General features: G+C 39.4%; 2 protein-coding genes across 5 annotated transcripts; both read left to right on the forward strand.

The window, feature by feature from the left end:
• The first annotated feature begins 2617 nt into the window (after window positions 1-2617).
• On the forward strand, window positions 2618-7522 carry si:dkey-45d16.4 (scaffold attachment factor B1). 2 transcript variants are annotated; one of them, XM_034130205.1, is made up of 7 exons: window positions 2618-2713; window positions 3500-3622; window positions 3926-4067; window positions 4187-4295; window positions 5334-5424; window positions 5628-5813; window positions 6309-7522. In XM_034130205.1, exons 1-7 carry the CDS (start codon window positions 2677-2679, stop codon window positions 6434-6436), a joined length of 816 nt encoding a protein of 271 aa, XP_033986096.1. In that variant the 5' UTR covers window positions 2618-2676; the 3' UTR covers window positions 6437-7522. The 2 variants fall into 2 exon arrangements, with proteins under 2 accessions (XP_033986096.1, XP_033986097.1); XM_034130206.1 differs by having other exon boundaries at window positions 3527-3622.
• A 748-nt stretch (window positions 7523-8270) lies between these two features.
• On the forward strand, window positions 8271-19783 carry LOC117482135 (phosphoribosyl pyrophosphate synthase-associated protein 1-like). Of its 3 annotated transcripts, XM_034130129.1 has the most exons (12): window positions 8271-8970; window positions 9072-9112; window positions 11500-11552; window positions 11683-11749; window positions 13037-13209; window positions 13714-13829; window positions 14973-15028; window positions 15232-15380; window positions 16527-16577; window positions 18268-18338; window positions 18675-18821; window positions 19293-19783. In XM_034130129.1, exons 5-12 carry the CDS (start codon window positions 13056-13058, stop codon window positions 19449-19451), a joined length of 903 nt encoding a protein of 300 aa, XP_033986020.1. In that variant the 5' UTR covers window positions 8271-8970; window positions 9072-9112; window positions 11500-11552; window positions 11683-11749; window positions 13037-13055; the 3' UTR covers window positions 19452-19783. The 3 variants fall into 3 exon arrangements, with proteins under 3 accessions (XP_033986020.1, XP_033986017.1, XP_033986018.1); XM_034130126.1 differs by lacking the exon at window positions 9072-9112; XM_034130127.1 differs by lacking the exons at window positions 9072-9112; window positions 16527-16577 and having other exon boundaries at window positions 8272-8970.
• The last annotated feature ends 1797 nt before the right edge of the window (window positions 19784-21580 follow it).

Here is a 21580-nt window from a genome sequence, read left to right on the forward strand (position 1 = left end):
CAAAAAATCCATAAAAAAATGTCATCTGTGGAAGCCGTAATACTGTAAAAAGCACGACCAATCATTTTAGCCGGCCCGGCTAAAATAACTGGATGGCCTACCTGCCTGTCAGCCTTCCATCTGTGCACAAACTTATCTCGTGCCCTCATTGGTCATGTGCGCGCTCGTGTGTGTTGGAGGAGGGGCTCTGTAAGGAAGTGGCAGATTTTTTCCGGCTGTGTATTTTCAAATTCTAGCGATCTCGAGCTGGTTTCTCCAAAATTACCTACCCTACCTTTAATATCTAATAATAAAATTATAAAATGCAATAACGTGCTTTAACCAGTAGGTGTCCCTTTCTATCAGCTGTGCACCGTTATGGCGTAAATACAGCCTATCTACCAATTGGATCAAATATAAAAGTCAGCCGAATTTGTGTTGATACTGCAAGGAGACGTATTGTGTGAAAAGAAATGTAAGATGTTGTTTAATTGCTTATATATTTAAGATCGACGTCAAGTTTTCAGTTTTGGTGGCAGTTCCTGTTTGTCTAGAAGTGTTCTCATCAGGGCAATTCCAAGTATCCTGGATATTGGAACAGTCCTTCGGCGGGACTCGATGACGTAGTATCCTTGAAATAGTGGCTCTGGAGCAGCTTTCCTCGACATTGAGAAACACCCGGTGTGTTCCAGTGCGACTGTTGGCCAAGAAGCAGGAGACGTGAGGCGACACAACAGTCGTGTTCCGTCGGGACGTGTTCTTTGGTGTCAGTTTGGTGTGGAGGCCGCTTTATCCTTCGAAAAATCTCTCTCTCTTATTTATTTACTTCTCAGAGTTTCATAGTGTGCTTCTTTATTAAATGAGATTGCTCAAAAGATAAAAGAACATGTGACTTCTGTGTTTTAACTCTGTGAATCATAGTTGGCTCCTGAAATAACTGAAGCTTATTTAGGTATGGCATTAGTTACAGGTATTATATTATATCGCAGTGATGATCTGAATGTCCAATAAAAGATGAGCACAGTAACAGAAAGAGCACAGAGTGTTCCAGCACAGGATTCATGGGGTTTCATTTCATCCTCCAAAACAGAAGTTCAATTAAACATTATCCTTATTATTTGCCATACCAGAACTCGAGGATAAGACCAATTATAAAGCGCAGCATTCACCGTTTAAATTTCCAAGTTGCTTTGAAGGCTAGAAGGGTTTCTTGGATATTTTTAACATCATGGTTGCATAATCACCTTAGCAACAACAAGTAATTGCAACACACGAGGGATAAAAAATGTAATTTTCGACCAAAGCAAAGGACACATTTGTGATAGAGGTTATGAGTTAAATAACAGCCAAAATAAATATAATGAAATCCTTTCTCATGTTGTTGCATGTACGTATGGAAATGTGAGTACAGTTTTGTAATGTTCTGTTTGAATATAACAGAAGTTTCAGTCGTTAACAAGCATTTGAATCCCTAGAACATCACCTACAAGGTATTCATTAGCTTTCATACCATTCACATTCATCAAAATGTGTTTAAAAGACTTTGTTAATCAATCATTTATTTCGCCTTGTTTTGCTAATTAATATCCTAATGTAAAAAGTCCGAGCTCAACATTGTTAAACAGCTTCTCCTTTTTTGGAGCACTAAGCTGTTCCCTTTGTATTACATTTCTATATTTTGGTTCTCTAAATACCAAAGAAAGGCATCACTTGACAGTCACCTAAAGGGGATTTGTACTGCATACAATAAGATAGTAGACAGTGTTCATTAACATCTTGATAACTGCATAAAGGTAGGAGAGATATGAGCACATATCCAGGGCCGTCCCTCCCTACAGGCCGATCATGCAGGCTGCGTGGGGCCTCAACTGAGCCGAAAATGCGGCGCACCCATATGCGCTTATGCGGCGCAATTAGTGTGGTGCGGCACGGTTTCGCCGCTGCGAGGCTCCACTAGCACCCCCCGTCCCCCGTCCCCCCCATCGACGCTCGCGAAAAAGAGGGCCTCATCATATAACTTTGCGTGGGGCCTCATGTTGGCCAGGGACGGCCCTGCACATATATCCCATTGGTGTGAAAAGGTAGATCATTAGATAAAGGTGAGCATGAGAATCCAAATTGCAATCAAATCTAACTGCAGGATTTAAGGTATTGGCCACTGACTTTACACATGTACTTTTTAAGTTGAGGATGAGAAGTTCAGCACACAAATGATGTAGCATTAATACAAATGTTTTCAATCATTTGGGGGACAAATAGTGGTTAGTTAGTGCTAAACACTGTTCACAAGAGCTCATGTACTTTTATATTTGCACATATATAAATATATAAGGTTTGAATTTTGAATCTTTGCTTTTCTCAGAGTCTGAATCTTTTTAGAAATGTAACCTTGAGGGGCCATTCTTTTTTAGTGAATGTAATCATTCCCATTGTTTGTGGAAACACGTCTCACTGAAGAGTTAATTACCAGTGGAAGATTTGTGGTACTTTTTCCTCTTCAGGGTCATTGAACAGCAGTTCTCTGGCTCCATCTTGTGGCCAAATGGAGTAAGTGCCACTGAAAGTGAAGAGCGGTACTCTGTCTTGCCAGAATCTGGTTTTCCGCCAAGTTGAGTTACACGTCAGTAGGGAACCTGTACTGGTGACTGGACGTGTGCAGTGCGCGTCAGCCGGTTCCCGGATGCACCGAACAGAAACATGGAACGGGTAGTGGTGGAACTACCGATCAACAACGGTGAGATACATGACCAGCTCCACGTCAAACCGCCTTTATACCACTTATATTAACATCTCTTGAACGGCGTTTGGTGCTTCTCTCGATTCGTGCGCAAATGCTCCTCCTCCTCTGACGCGTGGTCCGGCATTGTACGTGCTGTAGCCTCTGTGTACACGGCTATCAGTGTTTTACAGGCTATTTGTTCCCTTTTCTGTGTGTACATTCGTGTAGCTGCAGATTACAGGTTGCTGGCACTTGTACACAGAGGAGCTCAGCCGTGAGAGAGCTGCTGTCATCTGTCAAACAGCAGTCCTGCAACTGAAACTGCTGTCACATTTACCTCTGCACCGAGAACACAGGCCATACTTACTCTCCAACATAACATCTATTAGTCAGCATTTTAAACTTTATTGTCATTGTACAGAGTACTTTAGCATCTGGTTTGTTGTATGGTAGTAATGAAGTTGTAAAATATTCCCCAGTTTGTATTAAAGACCGTAAGCTATGATTCAGGTGAATAAGAATCAAAGCACTACTAACATACGCCCAAGTATAGGACTTGACCTGTAATGTTAATAATAATAATAATAATAATAATAATAATAATAATAATAATAATAATAATAATAATAATAATAATAATGATAACACAATTATTATTATTATTATTATTATTATATAATTGTGTGTTTTAACTTACTTTTTAGGAACTAGACCCTTAATGTCAATAATGTACTATTTTCATTATTTCACTTTACTGTATTTCAAAGTATGACTTTATGCAGTATCTATTCCTAACTTCAGGGTTTTCCTTCGCCGGCACCTCCACAGCTCCACGCAAGCGCCAGGTTCGTTTTTCAGCTCGTCATGACATCATCCTTCTGCGAGAGGTCATCGCCCAGAACCCCTTCGCCTCAAAGGAGCCAGGTGACTCCTGTTTTTAAAAGAACAATCAACAATCAACAACTCTTTAGATGCAGAGAGCTGCAGTTCCTGCAAAACAAATGGGGATACAAACCATATTCATGTAAAACAATAATAGCAACTTTAAGGTTTATTATTACCTAAGTGTGTTCTTTGCTATTTTGTTAAACCATCCAACAATCACACAAGAAATCCATCACACAACAGGGACCAATCAATAGGAACATGTGATGAGCTACAAAGTGAATGGCCCTTTTCTTCCATACTACATATTCATACTTTTGTAAACTCATTCATTTCAATCAGGACGGATCTGGGCCCGTGTTGGTGAGATCATCACTGCAGCTCTACAAGATGAGAACTTTGAGGTGGACGCCAGGAGGTGCAGAGAGAGGACCATGCTGCTGCTGGACTACTACAAGAAGCAAGACTTCCCCAGTCTGCGCAGGTTGGTTCAGTCGCTAGGAGTAAACGTTAATGTTTCCTTAGTAAATATCTGCATGTGTGATGACTTGAAGATGTGAAACAAACTGAAGTTTAATGATTGTGTGCTTTTGGTATGCTCAGATTTGGAACAGAGAGGTTGTATGCTCAAAAGGAAGACCTGCTCCATGAGGTTTTGGAGCTGGAGGCGGAGAAGGGGCTTCTGGCCGGCGGGGAAAACACAAAGTACCAGGTGGGTTTGTTTGCTGAGAAGAGAAGTTAAATCGATGTGACACTACCAGAACAAGAGATGTATCTTTACAGAGGATGCTTCTAGAGCTTGTTTAGACGGGCACATCAACTTCATATGTTACACATCACACAGGTTTGAGCGGAAATCCCTTTATATTGCAGTATACAGCAGTAATTCTTAGTTACATAACATTTTCTCAGCCAAGGACAATTGAGCTCAATTATAATGATTTCAAAGACTGACAGGAATATTCAAAAGAGAGAATATTTCTTTAAAGTCCAGTGGTTCCAAACCTTTTAAGCTTGTAACCCCTTAAAATGAAGCAATGTCATTGTAAGACCATATTCACGTGGCATATGTAAGTAGTGAGCACTTTATCTGAATAATTGTAAGCGGCCATAAGAAACAAAAATATCCAGAATTCCACATAAGAAAATAGCTTGTTTAGAGAAAACCCTAAAGTATAATACAAGTATAGCACTTTTCTCTTATTTTCCTGTCTATTAATACACATTTGACCATTGATATTATTTTATGCCTCTCTGGGAACCAATGGTAGAGTCAATATTGTCTCAGATGATATATATTACACAACATGTTTTAGCTTGCTTCGCACCTTTTTATTTTAATCCATATAACTCACTCCACACATGGTTAGAGTCAGGATGCCCATTATCTGATCAACTAGAGTCAATGCAGCTTTTTTCTTTGATTATTTGTTATTTTCTGATACTGTAATTGGAACTAAGGTTTCACAAGAGTAGTAGGACATTGAAGTCAACGGATATTTGTTATGTTCTCTGTAACTACTTTACCACTTCCCTTTTCTTCCTCTTGGTGGCATTCAGTCACAATTTAACTCCAAATCTGACGATACAGCACTACCACTACCACTAATACTGCTGCTACAACAACTCTAGTATTGACATCACTATAAGAACGTATACGGCTACTGTTGGTAAAAGTTTCTGCTGGCGCTTATAATTCTACTTCTCAATGTTCTTAATGTTATCGATGTGATGTTTAATTTATTTTTAGAACGATGAACTAAGAAAGCGAGCCCTCGAAGAACTAACTCTACCTGAGCAGGACAAACCCAACATCACCATCACACAAACACACACTTCAGGTAAAAACTAATTCGGAAACCAAGACAGGACAGGACCCAAGTCAGGTAACATCATGTCTACAACAGTTAAAAAGCCTGTGCACACAAGTGTTTGTGTTTCCCATGTGTCCTTCAGTAATTTCTCCCTGCCAGCTTCATGGATGTTGTAGTTGTCTGGTCCCTTCAGAAATATGTGCATGTTTACATTATTACTGTCACAACAGAACCAGAAGAGGACCGCGAGGAGATGGCAGAGCTCTCAGCGGCGCCCACAGCCAAGCGGCCCTGCCAGTGCTGCTGCCAGACCTACTCTGAGATCCTCAGCTTCCTGGAGAAACGCTCAGAAGCCGAGCAGCGGCTACGAGAGGAGGAGCTTTCCCTGCGCCGGGAGGAGCTGGAGATTCAAAGGAGTACGATTTTTCGAAAATATTGTCGTATTATTTAAATTCAACACTGTCTTATGGCTTTCCTTTTAAATGTTTTTTTACTTTTAGAGTATCCATAACAAAAAGGTATTACTGGGTACTTTTGATCTAAAATTGGTTGCAGGTGTTTCAGATGAAGTAATAATGATATCAACTGTAACTAAAAGGGGTCAAAAATGTCCCGCCTTTTTTGAGTTGTCTTTCTTTTTTAGGAGGGAATTGTTACTAAACTAACACCAACAAAGAATATTTATTTAAATAATCTTTTATTTCATTTTTCAAAATCTGAGATATGGGCAGCTAAAGAAAATAGGAACCATTACACTTTAAGAAAGAACATCTCATATATCAATGACAGTGAAGTAATTCAGGAAAATACAATGTCCATTTAATAGGATAAAAGATTCTCTGAACTGGTATGCTGTCATAATTTTAAATGGCATTGAATCACAGATTTAATTTCCCTTTTTTTGTTCTTAGGTAAAATCAGTCTGGAGAGGGAGCGTCTGGGAGCTGAGAGAAAAGAGAGAGAACGGAGATTTGAGCTGGAGAGCCAGGAGCGGCAGGTCATCTTGGACCTGTTAAAAGAAAAGGTGCTGAAAAGCTGACCAACTGCATTTTAATGCCATCTTTTTAAAAGAAGCCGAAGCAATATTTGAAAAAACGATGGTTGATTGCTTAAAAGCGGAAGAAAACCTCGGAAAGGGAAGTGAAAACATCAATAATTGTAGGTTGTTAAATGCAGGTCGTTGTAAAATAACCAAATAAAATGGAGGGCAGTAATACAGGATTGGCTGATGACACAACAGCAAAACAAATGTTGTGAGTGTCTAGGCACTAACTGTACAGTAAGTGTGTTTGGTGCACAAAGTAGCAATCTGCAGACAGTGTTTCAAGCTGCAATATTTGCCAGCCTCACTGAGCTGACCCATATTGATACACACAAACTCCCTTTGTTTTCTTCCTCATGGCATAACCTGTTTAAAGAAATAGAGGTGCTGCCTAAGGAGTGGAATGCAGAAAGGTGTCGATCCGAATCGGTGAAGCCAAATCTGGCAGACGGGCAGGATCCCCGGGTTGTTGTTATGTTGTTTTGTTCACACTGTGATAGACAGCTTTTTGTGGTGCTGAATTGAGGAACAACTAAGGAAAGTTGTTTATTCCTGTAGTTGACAATGATGTTAACAGGATGCTCTATCTTTTGAAACCCTTTAGCATTTACTATATAAATGACTTTATATATGCTTCATTTAGCCACTACTTTTTTTTTTCAAATAGATTTTGGTTAAATTGAAGTCAAACTAAAGAAAATGTCTCTGACTGGGAATCTACCGCACATTGACATGAAGGCACTTTTATACTGCAATTAAAGCCAATAAATGGGCGTCCATATTCTATAGATTGTATAAAAACTATAAACGTTTTTTTTTAACTGATGTCAATAACTGTTATTTTTGCTATAAGTTAGCTTTGAGACTAATGTATGTCCTCAGTTGAATGTGTTACACCCAGTTAACTGTCATTAGATGCATTTGCAATATTACATAATCTACTTTTTATCACATGTGACTTTCTGTTTATTGTTCATATAAATGTTATTTTTCTTCCAAGTTCTCATAGCATAGCAGATGTTGTATACAAGGAAAGAATGTAAAGAAAAAGTTACTAATTTCTATTCTGAAAATAAATTAAAAACAAAGCTATGTTTGTGTGGATTCACAATTCTCAATAGCATCTACACTCATTTACATAATACAAAGTGTGATTGGAAATGTTTTGGTTGGCATTCCATCTTAGACACTTGCCATAGCATTTCATGCTAATTTAAAGTAGTTCCTTTACTCGATTCAAGAGGGCTGTATTTTATGTATTCCTCCACTATATTTATTTTTCAGATTTTACACACAAACATACAGTATTATCAGGTAATAGGATGCTTGTTGAAACTGTTGAAAGGGTGCAAAAAGTACACCTCAACTTACTGCCCACATTATATTTTTCCTTAATAATGTACCAATACTGTACATATTAACATTCAAATATATATAATAATACAAAAGGGAATATTGAACAATCTTTCTGATAATATCCAATCCAGTATTTCACAGTGTTATCACCACTTTTACTGATGTTACCTTTGGGAGTATACTACTTCTTTCTTACTTACTTTTTGGGTGTGTACACTATATTACCTAAACCAAATAATTGCAGTATTACACGCTTTAAATCACTAGCACACTATCTGGATACATTTAGGAAAATTAACTCACCAGGACCATATATTTTGGTCGTTGCCCTTTAATTTGAGGTCATACAAATCTCACACACTGATTGGTCAGAAATACATCTCTAGATTCTGTGTTGTTTCGCTCTGGATTCCGATTGGCTCTCTTCAAAGTCACTCCCTCATTTCTTCCACCCAATGAACGTGTGCTCGTGGCGTTTTTTCCCCTGCTGCCACCGCATTGCTACAAAGTTTACAGTATAGCAACAATTTAATGCTAGCAGCGGAGTTTCGAAGTTAATACACTGTAGCAGCGCTAGAGATAATTCGTGGTACATTTCAGTTCGTCTTCATGGTAACATAAACCGGAGTTTGTGTTCTGGAGACGATAAAAAGTCAGTGACCCGCATGGAAACACAGAGCCCAGCTTCCCATCTGCTGTAGGGGATTTTTGTGTAGTGCTGGTCGATGCGAAAGATAGTTGTTGATTTGCTAACACGAGCACGAGAGTTGCTCCAGCGTTACATGTGGGGCATGTGCGCTTTGTTGTTTTAGTTTATATACATTACAGCTTAACACAGTTTTAGCAAGGTCTATATTTCCTTACTTTAAAGTGCATCTGGTCGAAGTTTAACCAACCAATAGTTTAGGTTTTAGTGTGGAAACTGCTTTTCAGGTAAGCTAATTACGGACTAGTTTTACGGTTTTGGTGAAACGCAACCAATTACCACGTTGATTTCAACGCAATAGGCCTATTCCCATTAGACGTTTTGCTGGTCACAAGTCTTTGTTCCCTTACTCTCAAACCCCCAAGCTTTCGTACGGTTATAGGAAAATGAATGTTTCAAGAAGTGGGTACCGTGTCTTTTCTGCTAACTCCTCCACCGCCTGCATCGAGCTGGCCAAGAAGATCACCGAGTAAGTGACGTTTACCTTAAAGTAACAAAAGGATAATTGTATTTTCATGTCTGTAATGTTGAGGTTTGGCCTTTCTGTGTTACCTGCCGTGTCCCTGACAGTACTCCTGGGAGTCTAGCTGCAGGTGACCCGAGGCCAGTGGGTGTGTATTGCTTTGCATTTATTGCTGTTCAATTCACACACACACACACACACACACACACACACACACACACACACACACACAAGGAGTTGGATTCCCTTGATGGCCTATCTTGCTATTACAAGTAAATCATCTTGTTAATAATCTTGGAATGGACATGATCCAGGTTCAACAGATTAAATGTTGGCACAAACACATCAGCTTTCTCCTGGCATTGTTATGATTCTTTGTTTAAATCCTGAATCATTGTTTCCCTTAAAAGTGTCATGGGAGATTAAAACTAAAAACACAATGCACAGCATGAAGTTGAAGGATGTGTTGTTTTAGATCAGGGGTGTCAAACTCAAATACACAGTGGGCCAAAATAAAAAAATGGGTACTAGTCGAGGGCCGGACTGGTTCAATGTTTATTGCAGAACTTATTGAAATGAACTTATTGTACATATTAAACCTGGAACTAACAAAGCTTAAATGATTGCCTATAAAAACAACATTAAACATTAAATAATCAGTTGCATTCATTTCTTATGGCTCTAACTGCAGCTTCATTTCTTATGATTACATTTACAAACATCCATTGAAACTCAGTTTGCTGCTCTGTGACGCTAGTTCAAGCCAGATACTTGGCATCTCATCTTGGGTGCAAGTTCATCAATGTTTGGGGTCAGGCTCTGAGCTGAGGAACTCCTCAGGATTGAGTGAAGGTGTGCGTGCAATATACCGGCGGGCCAGATCTAATAGTAATTAGAAATTATCCTGCGGGCCGAAATTAAATCCACCAAGGGCCTGATTTGGCCCCTGGGCCTTGAGTTTGACACTTGTGTTTTAGATGATCCTAATGTGGGGTTTTGTCTTCTGGGTGTTGGCTTGGGAAGTTCAAAAGACCTGTCAATGAGAATCATTGTGATAAAAGGAGCCTATTTGTGCAATAAGTAAATAAACAATAACAATAAGATGTATATTTTTGTTGTCTTAATAAGGACTCTGAAACACAGCCCTGCAAACGCCAATTTCTTCTTGTGTTTTTTCCCAATAAAATCTGCAAGCAGCCATTTCTTTTCCCAAAACCTGTTAACTTTTTTGACAGCTGATTATAAGTTGCACTGCTCACACGAAAAGTTAGCTTTTAGCTTAGCTTTCTTAGCTTTTGCTGCTTTGCAACATTACAGAACATTATTATGGGTGATTATGTTGCCATTCTGGGGCCAAGTAGAGCTTCCCTGTTGATCAAAGGTTGAATAACAACATGAGCACACAGCAAACTAATGTTCTGAATCTACTCATGTAGTTGTGCATGTAGTGACTACACTGTGTGTAATATCCCCGAGAACTTAAGTCATTATTATTTGTAGGACCACATTTAAGTCCCTTGAAAATGACTAATATAAAGCTAGTTGTGACATTATTATTCTTGGACATGATTCTTTGTCTACTTAATTCTACCATAGCCACTCGATGAAGACATTTATTTGAATATTTGAACAAGTTTGAGGGATGTAAACAGGGCGAGGCTACACAGAAACGCCTGTCTTGTCTAACAGGATATAAATGAGTGAACTGGCAGGTACTTAGCCTTCCACTGTCCCCCCCCAAACCAAGCCCTTTTCATAGTTGGCATTGTTGAAGAACTGTTTTTTTTAATCAACACCATAATTGTCTAGTATATTTGGTGCCTGGGCTCGTTCAGAGTTCGACTTGATGCAACAGGATTTTTCTGCACTAAGAGTCAAAATATCAACAATACCAATGCTTTTTGTGGATGTTTGAACAAATGATCATGTTTACACTACTGAACCTCATTAAACCTTGACGTTTTATAGTCAATGGGATGCATTTTAGAAGTTGGGGAATGTACGCTTTGCAGGTCATAGCTTGCACACGCACCCAAAATATCCAACAACTACTTTTTATTTATTTATTAGTCTGTCTTTTATACTGAATATTTTTGTCTGGTATATTAAATGACACGTGTATTGCTTATAGTTCTAGTTGATGTGTTCAAATGTCTTGTTTTCCAAACCCCAAAAGAAAAAGGTAAAAAAAGAAACACAAAATCACATTTTAAAAGCTTGAACCAGAGAATGTTTGGTGCTTTTGCTGAAATAAATCTGATCAATTAATTAGCTTTTCAAAAAAATAGCTTTTCAGTGAATGTACTAATTCATCAATAGACTAATGATCCATCAAATGTCTTTAATATAAACGGATTATCAAAATGACCATTTAATTTTCTTAAACAAGTCGTTATGTGTGTTTAAAAACCTGCTGTTCGAAAACACAAATACAAAACATTAGTCTAGTACACACTAAATGCACACACTTCAATTAATGAAAACATAAAGGGTGTGTTTTTGTTTTAACACTTTGGCCCGTTTGTTTCTTCCCAGACGGTTGGGTGTAGAGTTGGGCAAGTCAGTGGTTTATCAAGGGTCAAACTCGGGTAAGGCTGATTTATTTCCTCTTCTCCATAATGCATGTCAGATTAATAACCTGTGGTTTAGACTTTGCTCTTGAACTTACATGATATGAACGATGTGAATTTTTTTTTTCATTGTTTGTTTTGTTTTCAGAGACCAAAGTGGAAGTGCAAGAGTCTGTACGTGGACAAGACATCTTTATCATTCAGACCATTCCCAGGTGAGACAAGATGGATACTTTAAGGTTCTATATTAACAGCCATATCATTATGTGTAATATTATGAACCCTCAGAGAAGTTTATGAAAACCTACTGAGGTTTTATTAAGCTTCTTTGAATAAAGTTCATGTTTAGCACTCTATCAATCTCGTTTCCAGAAGCATTAAGAAGTTGTTCAGCAAAAAGTTAGACATCAAACAACAGACTGAAAAAGTTAACAATGGGAATCTAGCAAGCTAAAGACTCACATATATTTCTTAGGACATGGTGAAGGCAAAATAATCTTAAATAAAAGTAAATATTGTCCAGAAACACGACTCTAAATCAGCATTTAGCGCTGTGTCAGTCTGAGTCTGATGGATGTGTAACAGGTCGGCAAGGGCAAATGTCTGCCACCAAGTAGCCAACGAAAATGCAGCTATAAAAGTATGGTTTATTAACGCACTGTTTTAAATGTACATGAACCTCCATCTGAATCCCCCTGTAGTTTTACATGGCATATGCATGAGTATCCTTTATATGACAATGACTGAAGGAGACTTAAATATGTTCTTAAAATTGTGATGCATTCACATAACGAATTCGCCATTGAAGTATATGCATTTGTCATATTAGGAAAATATCTGAAACAGGTTAAACAATGTCTAATTTATGTTCAGTTTCCCTGGTAAGTTTGTCTTTTTATTTCACATTTAAGAATCACGTAGCATACTTTTGCCTGGGAGGTGTAACGCCAAATGATGTTTAACTATGCAGCAAGTGAAGAAGAAACAAAGCAACATGTTGGTTATTTACTGTGATAAAGGAGGAAGCTCTGAGAGGTAAGCAGAGGTCACAGTTGGAGACACAACTAGTGGATCTCTTGTTTCAGGATGGTAACATGCAGTGTCCTGTTACACCAACAGCTCTTTGCCTGTCTAAAGTAGTGAAACTGTCCTCGTCAACAAAATAACAAACAACACATTATATCATAACACCACAGTACAGAGCTTTGGTTTCTAGCCAGTTGGGATATTGATTTACATTTCTGGACATAACTTTGTATATTGAGGTCATGTTTTGCAGAAATATGTGTGTGTTCTTTGTTATAACTTGATCAATATTATTACATTAGCCATTCACTTTTGAAGTTATTTTTGGCAAAGATAAAAAGCTGGTTAAGATGTAGTCTAATAAAAGGGCACATGATTAGGTTACTTTACTTAATTTACAGTAGATATGGGGTTGACAATTATTTAGATGAAATGTGATATGTTCTATGTTTTGAATTGAATGTGTTGTTTCTCAGGGATGTCAACACGGCCATCATGGAGCTGCTGGTTATGGCCTACGCTCTGAAGACTAACTGTGCCAAGAACATCATCGGGGTCATTCCCTACTTTCCCTACAGCAAGCAGTGCAAGATGAGGAAGAGGGGGTCCATCGTCTGCAAGCTGCTAGCATCCATGTTAGCTAAAGCTGGTACGGACTCTGGGTTGTCATTTTATTTTGCCATCATTTAGAAACCAACACATATCTTACAAAATCCACATTGTTGTGTAACACCACAACTCCAGTTGTAACTGACCAGTCATATTTTATTTTGGATTATTTTACCAGAAGTAACGTTTGTTCCTTGTAGACTAAAGTATATGTGCAAGTACATTAAAATAATTATGTGTGGTTTGTCCAGTCTTTTTGGGTTTCAAATAGTCTTGAGGTTTGCTTCATGCTTTAGCTGCAAATAATATGTCCACTTAGAGCCCTGTATAAATTAAACACTGTAAAAGTCCTGTTGTATTATTAATGTGTTAGGTTGAGGCCAGGAGCTGTATTAAATTGCACCCCACATTATTTAAAACTATTTTTCCCAAGACTTATAATTACCCACTTATATCTCTCTGTCTCCAGGGACAGCTGTTCTTTGTGCTTCAAACACTGCAGACATTTGCTCTGAACTTGAGGCATATGTGTTTTGTGTTGCAGGTCTAACCCACATCATCACCATGGACCTCCACCAGAAAGAGATCCAGGGTTTCTTCAGCTTCCCCGTTGACAACCTGAGAGCTTCCCCCTTCCTCATCCAGTACATCCAGGAGGAGGTGAGGCAGAGTTTCACAACAACCATGGGGTCCTCCTACTGTCCTCCAACTTTATTTACAGTTATTATTATGTGCCTCTTTCCCCCCCGTCTACTCCAGTAGGATTCAGATGAGGGTGTTGAACTTTTCCTTGTACATGTGATGTTTTGGTGTTGTTTTGTTTCTTTCCGTTAACTGTCAAGGGGGAACTACGTTTTATTTTATTTTCCTGCGATACTGTTATGATTGGCTGTGAATAAGAAAATATGAAGGACAGACCATATATTTCTATTTATTTTTTATTTTTCTAGAAAGGGGCAGGTCATATAGGATTATTTTCTTCTCCCTGCTCCTTTCCGGGTATGGTGTGTTTATAGAGACATGTTATACATTAAAGGTAGGGTAGGTAAGTTTGAGAAACCGGCTCGAGATCGCTAGAATTTGAAAATACACAACCGGAGAAAATCTGCCACTTCCTTATAGAGCCCCTCCTCCAACACACACGAACGCACACATGACCAATGAGGGCACGAGATAAGTTTGTGCACAGATGGAAGGCTGACAGGCAGGTAGGCCATCCAGTTATTTTAGCCGGGCCGGCTAAAATGATTGGTCATGCTTTTTACAGTATTACGGCTTCCACAGATGACATTTTTTTTATGGATTTTTTTGTCAAAGCACTTAAGATATTCATTGCTATCGGGATGTTAAGAGCATTCCATGGAATATAACAAAAAGTGTATCTCGAACCGGTTTCTCAAACTTACCTACCCTACCTTTAAGTACAATATGAAATTAAATGAAATAGTATACAGTGTTTCCCACAGATCTGAAATATACTTGTGGTGGTAGCCTAGAACCGGGGGGGGGTACTAGTGGAGCACGCTTATGAACTCTGAGTTACTGCAGAGCGGAGTTACTGCAGAGCGCATAAAGCAGATCCGTCACGCGATAGCAGAGCGAACAGGTACAGGAGGGGTAGTTAATCGATCGCAGATCACAAAAGATTTAAATGGGTCGTGAAATATACTTTGGCGGACGTTAATATACCTGGGCGGCCCGCCCAAGTAAAGTCTATGTGTGGGAAACCCTGTATAACTATCATGTCAGGTCAACTGTCACTTTTGTATTTTAGCATTGAAAATAATGTCTCTCTCTCCTCAGATCCCAGACTACAGGAATGCTGTAATTGTTGCCAGGTCCCCTTCATCTGCCAAGAGGTAACAAGACAGCCCAGTCACTAAGTTCTCTAGTTGCCTCTCTCTGTTCAACAGGAAGGCATCACTTCTCCTGCTGTCCATCTTCATTGTCACATTGTTATTGTGCTTTTGACTTCCCATTCCCACTGTCTTTTTCGCCTGTTTGAACGTGTTGCATTTGTCAGCCGTTGACTCTTGCGTGTCTCCGTGTCCGTCTGTCTCAGAGCTCAGTCCTACGCTGAGAGGCTGCGCCTGGGCCTGGCAGTGATGCACGGAGAAGCCCACCACTCAGAGTTGGACATGCCTGATGGACGACAATCTCCGCCGCCCTTGTCTCGCACCACCCCGGGACACACCGGCCTCGAGCTGCCATGTAAGAAACGCACCACAGCTACATCCTGCTGAAGAACACCTGTTTTATGAATGGTTGTGTACTTATTACTGGTTGTGTGTAAACAAAGTTGACTTTCAGGTTAATGTTGTCTTACGTGTACATATTCCTCCAAACCTGCTCTTCCATGAGAGGTTCCGCACTACAATGTATGCAAGGGGAAAGCTATATGCTCATCTACACAAACATTTGCAACTGTATTATCCCAAGCATGGATTTTATTCAAATGGTTCAACTGCAAACAGGAAATGTGCTTTTATAACAAACTGCATGGTACATGGCTTCTTGGCACCGGCTGACCTGTCCTGGCCAAATAAAGAGAAACTGCCGGCCAGTGCAGTGCTTCTGGTGTGGGTCGTGGAGAGCTACATTTCTACATTTCCGCCAGATTAGAGAGCTTGAGTTTAAAGCTTTGTGCTCATAAGACTGCAACAAGCATGAAGGCCAGCTGCTGCTCATGTGTCCGAAGCCAAATAAATCATAAGCCCAGGTTGAGTTCACTAAATCGTGAAGCATAACAGATGTCTTGGGATTGTTTTTCTTATTTTAATAGTCCTGATAAAACCCAAATACCTCTGAGTGAGATCCAGTATCAGGGCTGACTGTGGCTCACAGCATCAGTCTTCTCTTCAAGCTGCCTTAAATGGCCAGCTTAAGACCAGAGTAATGCCCCTGCTGACCCTGCACACACACACGCACACGCGCGCTTAGGTCTGCCCTTCCGCAGGCGTTGTCGTAGCCAGCTGTGAAATACTGCAGGCATTGACTGACATCGCCTCCTTTCTTTTCCTCGGCTGGATTTATTTCCCTGCTCTTCTCATCTTGCCCTGTATTCTCTCTTCTCATCTTCCTCCTTCTCCCCTTCTTGACTTGGAGATATGTTTTATGTCAGCGTTCTCCTCCCCAGCAGGAGCTGGATCACACTAATTCCAGCCGTCTCTCTCTCTCTCTTTCTGCCTCCATACATGCCTCAATTACGTGAAATGTCAATTCATCCTAACTGCAGCTGCTCTGGGATTTACATCCGTCTCCTTTGAAGAATGTTGTGTCATTATTTTTTGCTCAGTATGGTTCTGCTGCTGTACGTTTAATTGTGTGTTAATACTTTCTCTTCCATCCTGTCTTTAGCTGGCGGAGGGAGGAGACGTCAATCTTCATATCCTGGCTTAGAGCTCCCAAGTAGGATCATAACGCTTGAATCCATTCGTGCTTCCTTCTGATGCCTCCCTCGCATGGAATAACTGAATGAGTTGCTAAGAGCTTCCAATTAATTTCACATCTAAACATTCACAAATCAAAGTGACGATGATCCGATGAAAGTGGTTACAGTTACATTATGCCGGCCCCATCGTTAGAAATCAAAATCAAAGATAACTTTTTCTTAGCCAGCACATTTCATCAACAAATCTTTTCTATGAATGAATGTTCAGATGTTTTTCATTTGAACTTTTAATGTAACTAGTTGTGCAAAAAAGAATGAGGAAATGTAGCACTCTAAACATGGCGGGCCCATGTTTATCCAGGCTACATACAAGAATGATGCCATAGTAGACTTTTCTCTCTCTTGAGCCATCATGTTGCTTTTGGATTGCCACAGTGTCCACGGCTTTGTATGTATTTCTCTTAGCAAGGGAAAGGGAAAAAACATGTGTCCATCTTTTTAAAAGCAGTCGGTCTGTCCTGAAACACTAAGACATACTTGGATCAGTGCAATGATAATTGTTGGAAGCCCTCAGTCTCATACAGATCTCAGTTGAAATGAATTTGTTTCTTGCTAAATCAAGAATAATGATTATTATTATATGACATGGACGATTTAAGTCACGTTATTTTAGTCCCTGCAGACGTGAAATCCTTAAAAAAAATTACTTAATAACTCGCCTAGTAGATTTAGGTTATCAAATTCCATTTAACTCGGCATTCTGATCAGTGTGAACTCCAAATTGTCTCACCGATTGCTTCACAAGACATCATGGCAATGATCATACCCATGTCTGAAATTCTTGATGTGTTTTTTAAAAATCCTGCTCATGTTTCTACATCTTTTTTGCTTGATGCTGTTTGTTGTGACTCAGAAACAGTTTGATTCTCATTTGTTTCAAAAACTAAATCCTTGTAATTGGATTCTAGTTGCTTTCCTTCCTTTCTTTCCCACATCTGTAACTGTTAAAAACCTTTCATATTTTAGATTCTGCACAGATGCCTTGCTGGATGGTCTTGTGATGGATTTGGGAACTGAGCTCTCAATGTGCCCTGATGTTGTTTTGGAAGAAGCTTGTTGGCGTGGTCAGAGCCTCAGTGTGCGGGACCCTCAAAGGCAGATGTGACAGGTTCTAGACCAGGATCAAAAATATATTTGAAACCCCTTCAAGTACTTGCTATATTTAAATATGCATGCAGGGTTGATAGACTTCAAATTGGGGGGGCATTAGACACATCATTGTATTGGCAACATCAATACTCTAAAGTGTCAAAAATGGTATTTGACTTGTTTCCAAATCATCTTTGATCCTGGTCAGTGGTTTCTAAAAGAGTCTCTGCTCTACACCCACTGGTCCATTTACTGCTACAGCAAAGCAACCATCATCTAAATCAATTTGAGTCTTGATTCAAATTCAGCACCAATTTCTCCCACAGATAACTTTTGTCTCAAAGCTCTTGAGTGGACTGCAGTCATTGAGTTGGTGCTCTGGTAGCTGGTAGCCTGGAAGCTTGCTGGGGTAGAGCGTTTGCATGATGTTTGCAGGTTTTTAAACCCAATCTTCCTTAAATGAACCTGACCTCAATGATCTGTTCCTGATTGGTGTTGCAGGATAGACCTCAATTCCTTTCCTCTTTTAAGTAACATTCCTTTATATGTGTCTTTCAGTAATGATGGCGAAGGAGAAGCCCCCCATCACTGTTGTTGGAGACGTGGGAGGCAGAATTGCCATCATTGTTGTAAGACCTTAAACTTTTATTGTATTGTTAAGTGTAAGTGACGGTTTCACATTTTAATCCTTCAAAGTTAGGGATTATACAAAATATGTGGCAGTTGTGTGGGGTTCTGTGATTACATAGCTTCCAATGAGGGGCAGATTACAGTGTTACAGATACAGTATGTGATCTTTGTACCTTATCAGATTCATGTCGCTGTCACCCAACAAATTGCATCCTTAAACTTTACATTAATATTCCAGCAATCTAAATATAGGAATTGTACTTATTGCTTCTTTGTTTTTTCCACACTTCATTGTGTGATGCCTGACCCATTATGTGTCCATTATTATTATCCAGGATGACATCATCGATGATGTGGAGGACTTTGTTGCCACAGCAGAAATCCTCAAGGAGAGGGGAGCCTACAAGATCTACATCATGGCGACACACGGCCTGCTGTCTGCAGACGCACCCAGACTACTGGAGGACTCCGCCATCGATGAGGTAAAATCATGAGCGGGTCTTATCACTGAAGTTTACATTCTAAAGTGCCTGAAAAATGTATGTGAATTTAAAAATAAGGACAACATTGACCTACATTCAGTAAACTTTATTAATTAATTTGGTACAAATGCAATGCTTTCCCATCACTCCAGAACATATACACACTACAGATCAGCATTTAGCCTTCCGCCTCAAAAGTTAAAAAAAATGCTAAATCACCTCTGCAAATCACTCTTTTGCTTATATTGATTTTCTTTTTGAACAAAGGCAAATGTTTTGTGATGTATCCCTCCATATTTATTCATAATCAATATATGACATTTGATGCATGTCATTAATGGTTATTTTGTGTCTTGATTGTCTCAGCAAGAGAAAAGTTCCATTGCTCATAACACAAACCAGATGACAGACAGACTTGAACAGTGGAATATCCTCTTGATTTGTCACTGAGCTGTTGTTTTGCGCCTCCAGGTGGTGGTGACCAACACCGTGCCTCACGAGGTGCAGAAGCTTCAGTGTCCAAAAATCAAGACTGTGGACGTCAGTATGATCCTGGCTGAGGCCATCCGCCGCACCCACAACGGGGAGTCCATGGCTTATCTGTTCCGCAACATCGCTGTGGATGACTGAGGCAACACACACACTTGCATTTACATTCCAGCACACACACACACCGATGACCAAGATTAATGCGTTTCTGCTTTAACCTGTTGTTCTTGTTTGTTTTACGGATAACATGTTGGCAGAAACTGACTGTATTCACTGTTAGACAAGTCAAACTCTATTTTAATCCTCTGATAAGATACATAATGGGACTGTACACACAATGCAAACTGTTTCACTTCACTAACACATGCTTCCCACCATCTGAAAACATATATAGCACAACATAATGTATCACGTGCATCCTCTCAGTCAGCTGAAGAATTTGGCAAATAAAACTATTATTCTTGGGTGAATTACCTTTTTCTCTTTTTTTATTTTATCATATGGATTTAAAATGACAAACACTTTGGTATACAGTACATGAAAGTAGCACAGGTGGCAGTAAGACACATCATTTGCATTTTTCTTTGTAAGTGTGAAGATATTTGTGGAACTGTCAGAAATGTGCAGTTCAGTGGGTTCACACCTGAGCCGAAGCTTTCAGTAGCAGTTTCAGTCGGAGCTAGGGCTGCTTGCTTTATGAAGCATGGAGACACGTTACATATCATCCTGCAGTGTTCAGACAGTTAGATGGAAATGCTTAACCTAAAGAGTTTGCATTGCATGATGAGTTTTGTCATTTTACGGTTGCAGTAGATGCACTAAAGGACATACAGTACAGAATGTATAAGGAAGTATGGTGTAGGAAACGTTTTGTGTAACGCAGCCAGGGTTCCAGGTTTGATAGTAAAATAAATCCTGCGTGTGACGTGTGTCTAAACAGTTAACAACTAATTAGTGCTAACAGAATGAAAATGAACCTTTTGCCTTGTAAAATAATTAGATGGTGGATAATATTTAAAGCTTGATGCAGAAGGTAATCAATTATAGTCATTATTCTCTAATACTATGGGTATACAATATGTTATTGACACTAACAACATACTATTAAATAGTCAAATTATATTTTGATTACTTTTTTTTCCGAATGTAAGTTCTGACTGGAATATAATGACTACTTTATTCATAATAATAGAAGATGACTAATACACATCAAATATAACACAAACAAATATAAATATTACACATTGACACATGCCCCACTAAGACTCAGCCAGAGTTAAAATAGTAATGTGACACATTTTTAAGCTATTTTGACTCTTCCCCAGAAGCAGGAAACACTTACTACTTAGTTTAACGCAGAATCTACTGACATTTAATCACACACTCTTCAATAATCCTGCTGGTTTCTGTCCAGGACCCTGAACTTGTTCTAAGCGCCTCAGAGTCTCTTATTCTGCTGAGGAGCTTTGACCAAGTCCAGGGGCGAAGACATCTGAGAAAATGAGACGTAAAAATGTAAATGGCTTCCATTACTGCAGCTTAAATCTGACCGTTAAATGCTAATAACAGTAATACTAAAGTTGTGTTTGTAGAGTGTCCATAAATCCTCCAAATATCCATCTCAAATGTAAATGAAAGTAGAACTCGAGATAACAAATCCACACACCTGCGTGACTGAAGAGCCTCTACACCTCCTTCCCTTTGCAACTGAACATGAGTGGAGAGCGGAAGAATGTTTAAATGCGGACTGAAAGAGGAACTGTCCGCAAACGTTTACCAGGCCACTTCCTCAAATTGAAACAGGAAACTTTGTTCAGTCTTATCTGATGGAATGGAGTGTGGTGGGGGGGGGGTGCTTCAACCTGAGCACTTCAACTGTCTCCGCTCCACAGGTTCATTTAGGGGAACCATGCACAGCTTTTTCAGGAACTGCACCATGATCCGTTTTGTGTTGGAGTTCTGCTGAACTATTTCATATTCAAATGTTTCAACGCTTCTTTTTGCTTAACTTTGACTGCTGTCCTTTCAGGCACTGAGCCAGTTAAACTGGGATGTCACACCTGCTTTCACATGAAGTTAAAGCGGTGTTGAAAGCATTTGCGATATTATCAATGATGTTTTAGACGCTTTAAGGTTCAGAGAGGCCATCTGCTACACAATAGACTTCTTCAAAAGTTTGGAAACATGCTTTCAGTCAGTCCAATCACTACCGATTCATTATGGATGATAGCATGATCTTCTTCATTTCTTTGGTTATTAGATCGCTGATT

Source organism: Trematomus bernacchii, unplaced genomic scaffold, assembly GCF_902827165.1.
Source record: "Trematomus bernacchii unplaced genomic scaffold, fTreBer1.1, whole genome shotgun sequence".
Classification (NCBI taxonomy): domain Eukaryota; kingdom Metazoa; phylum Chordata; class Actinopteri; order Perciformes; family Nototheniidae; genus Trematomus; species Trematomus bernacchii.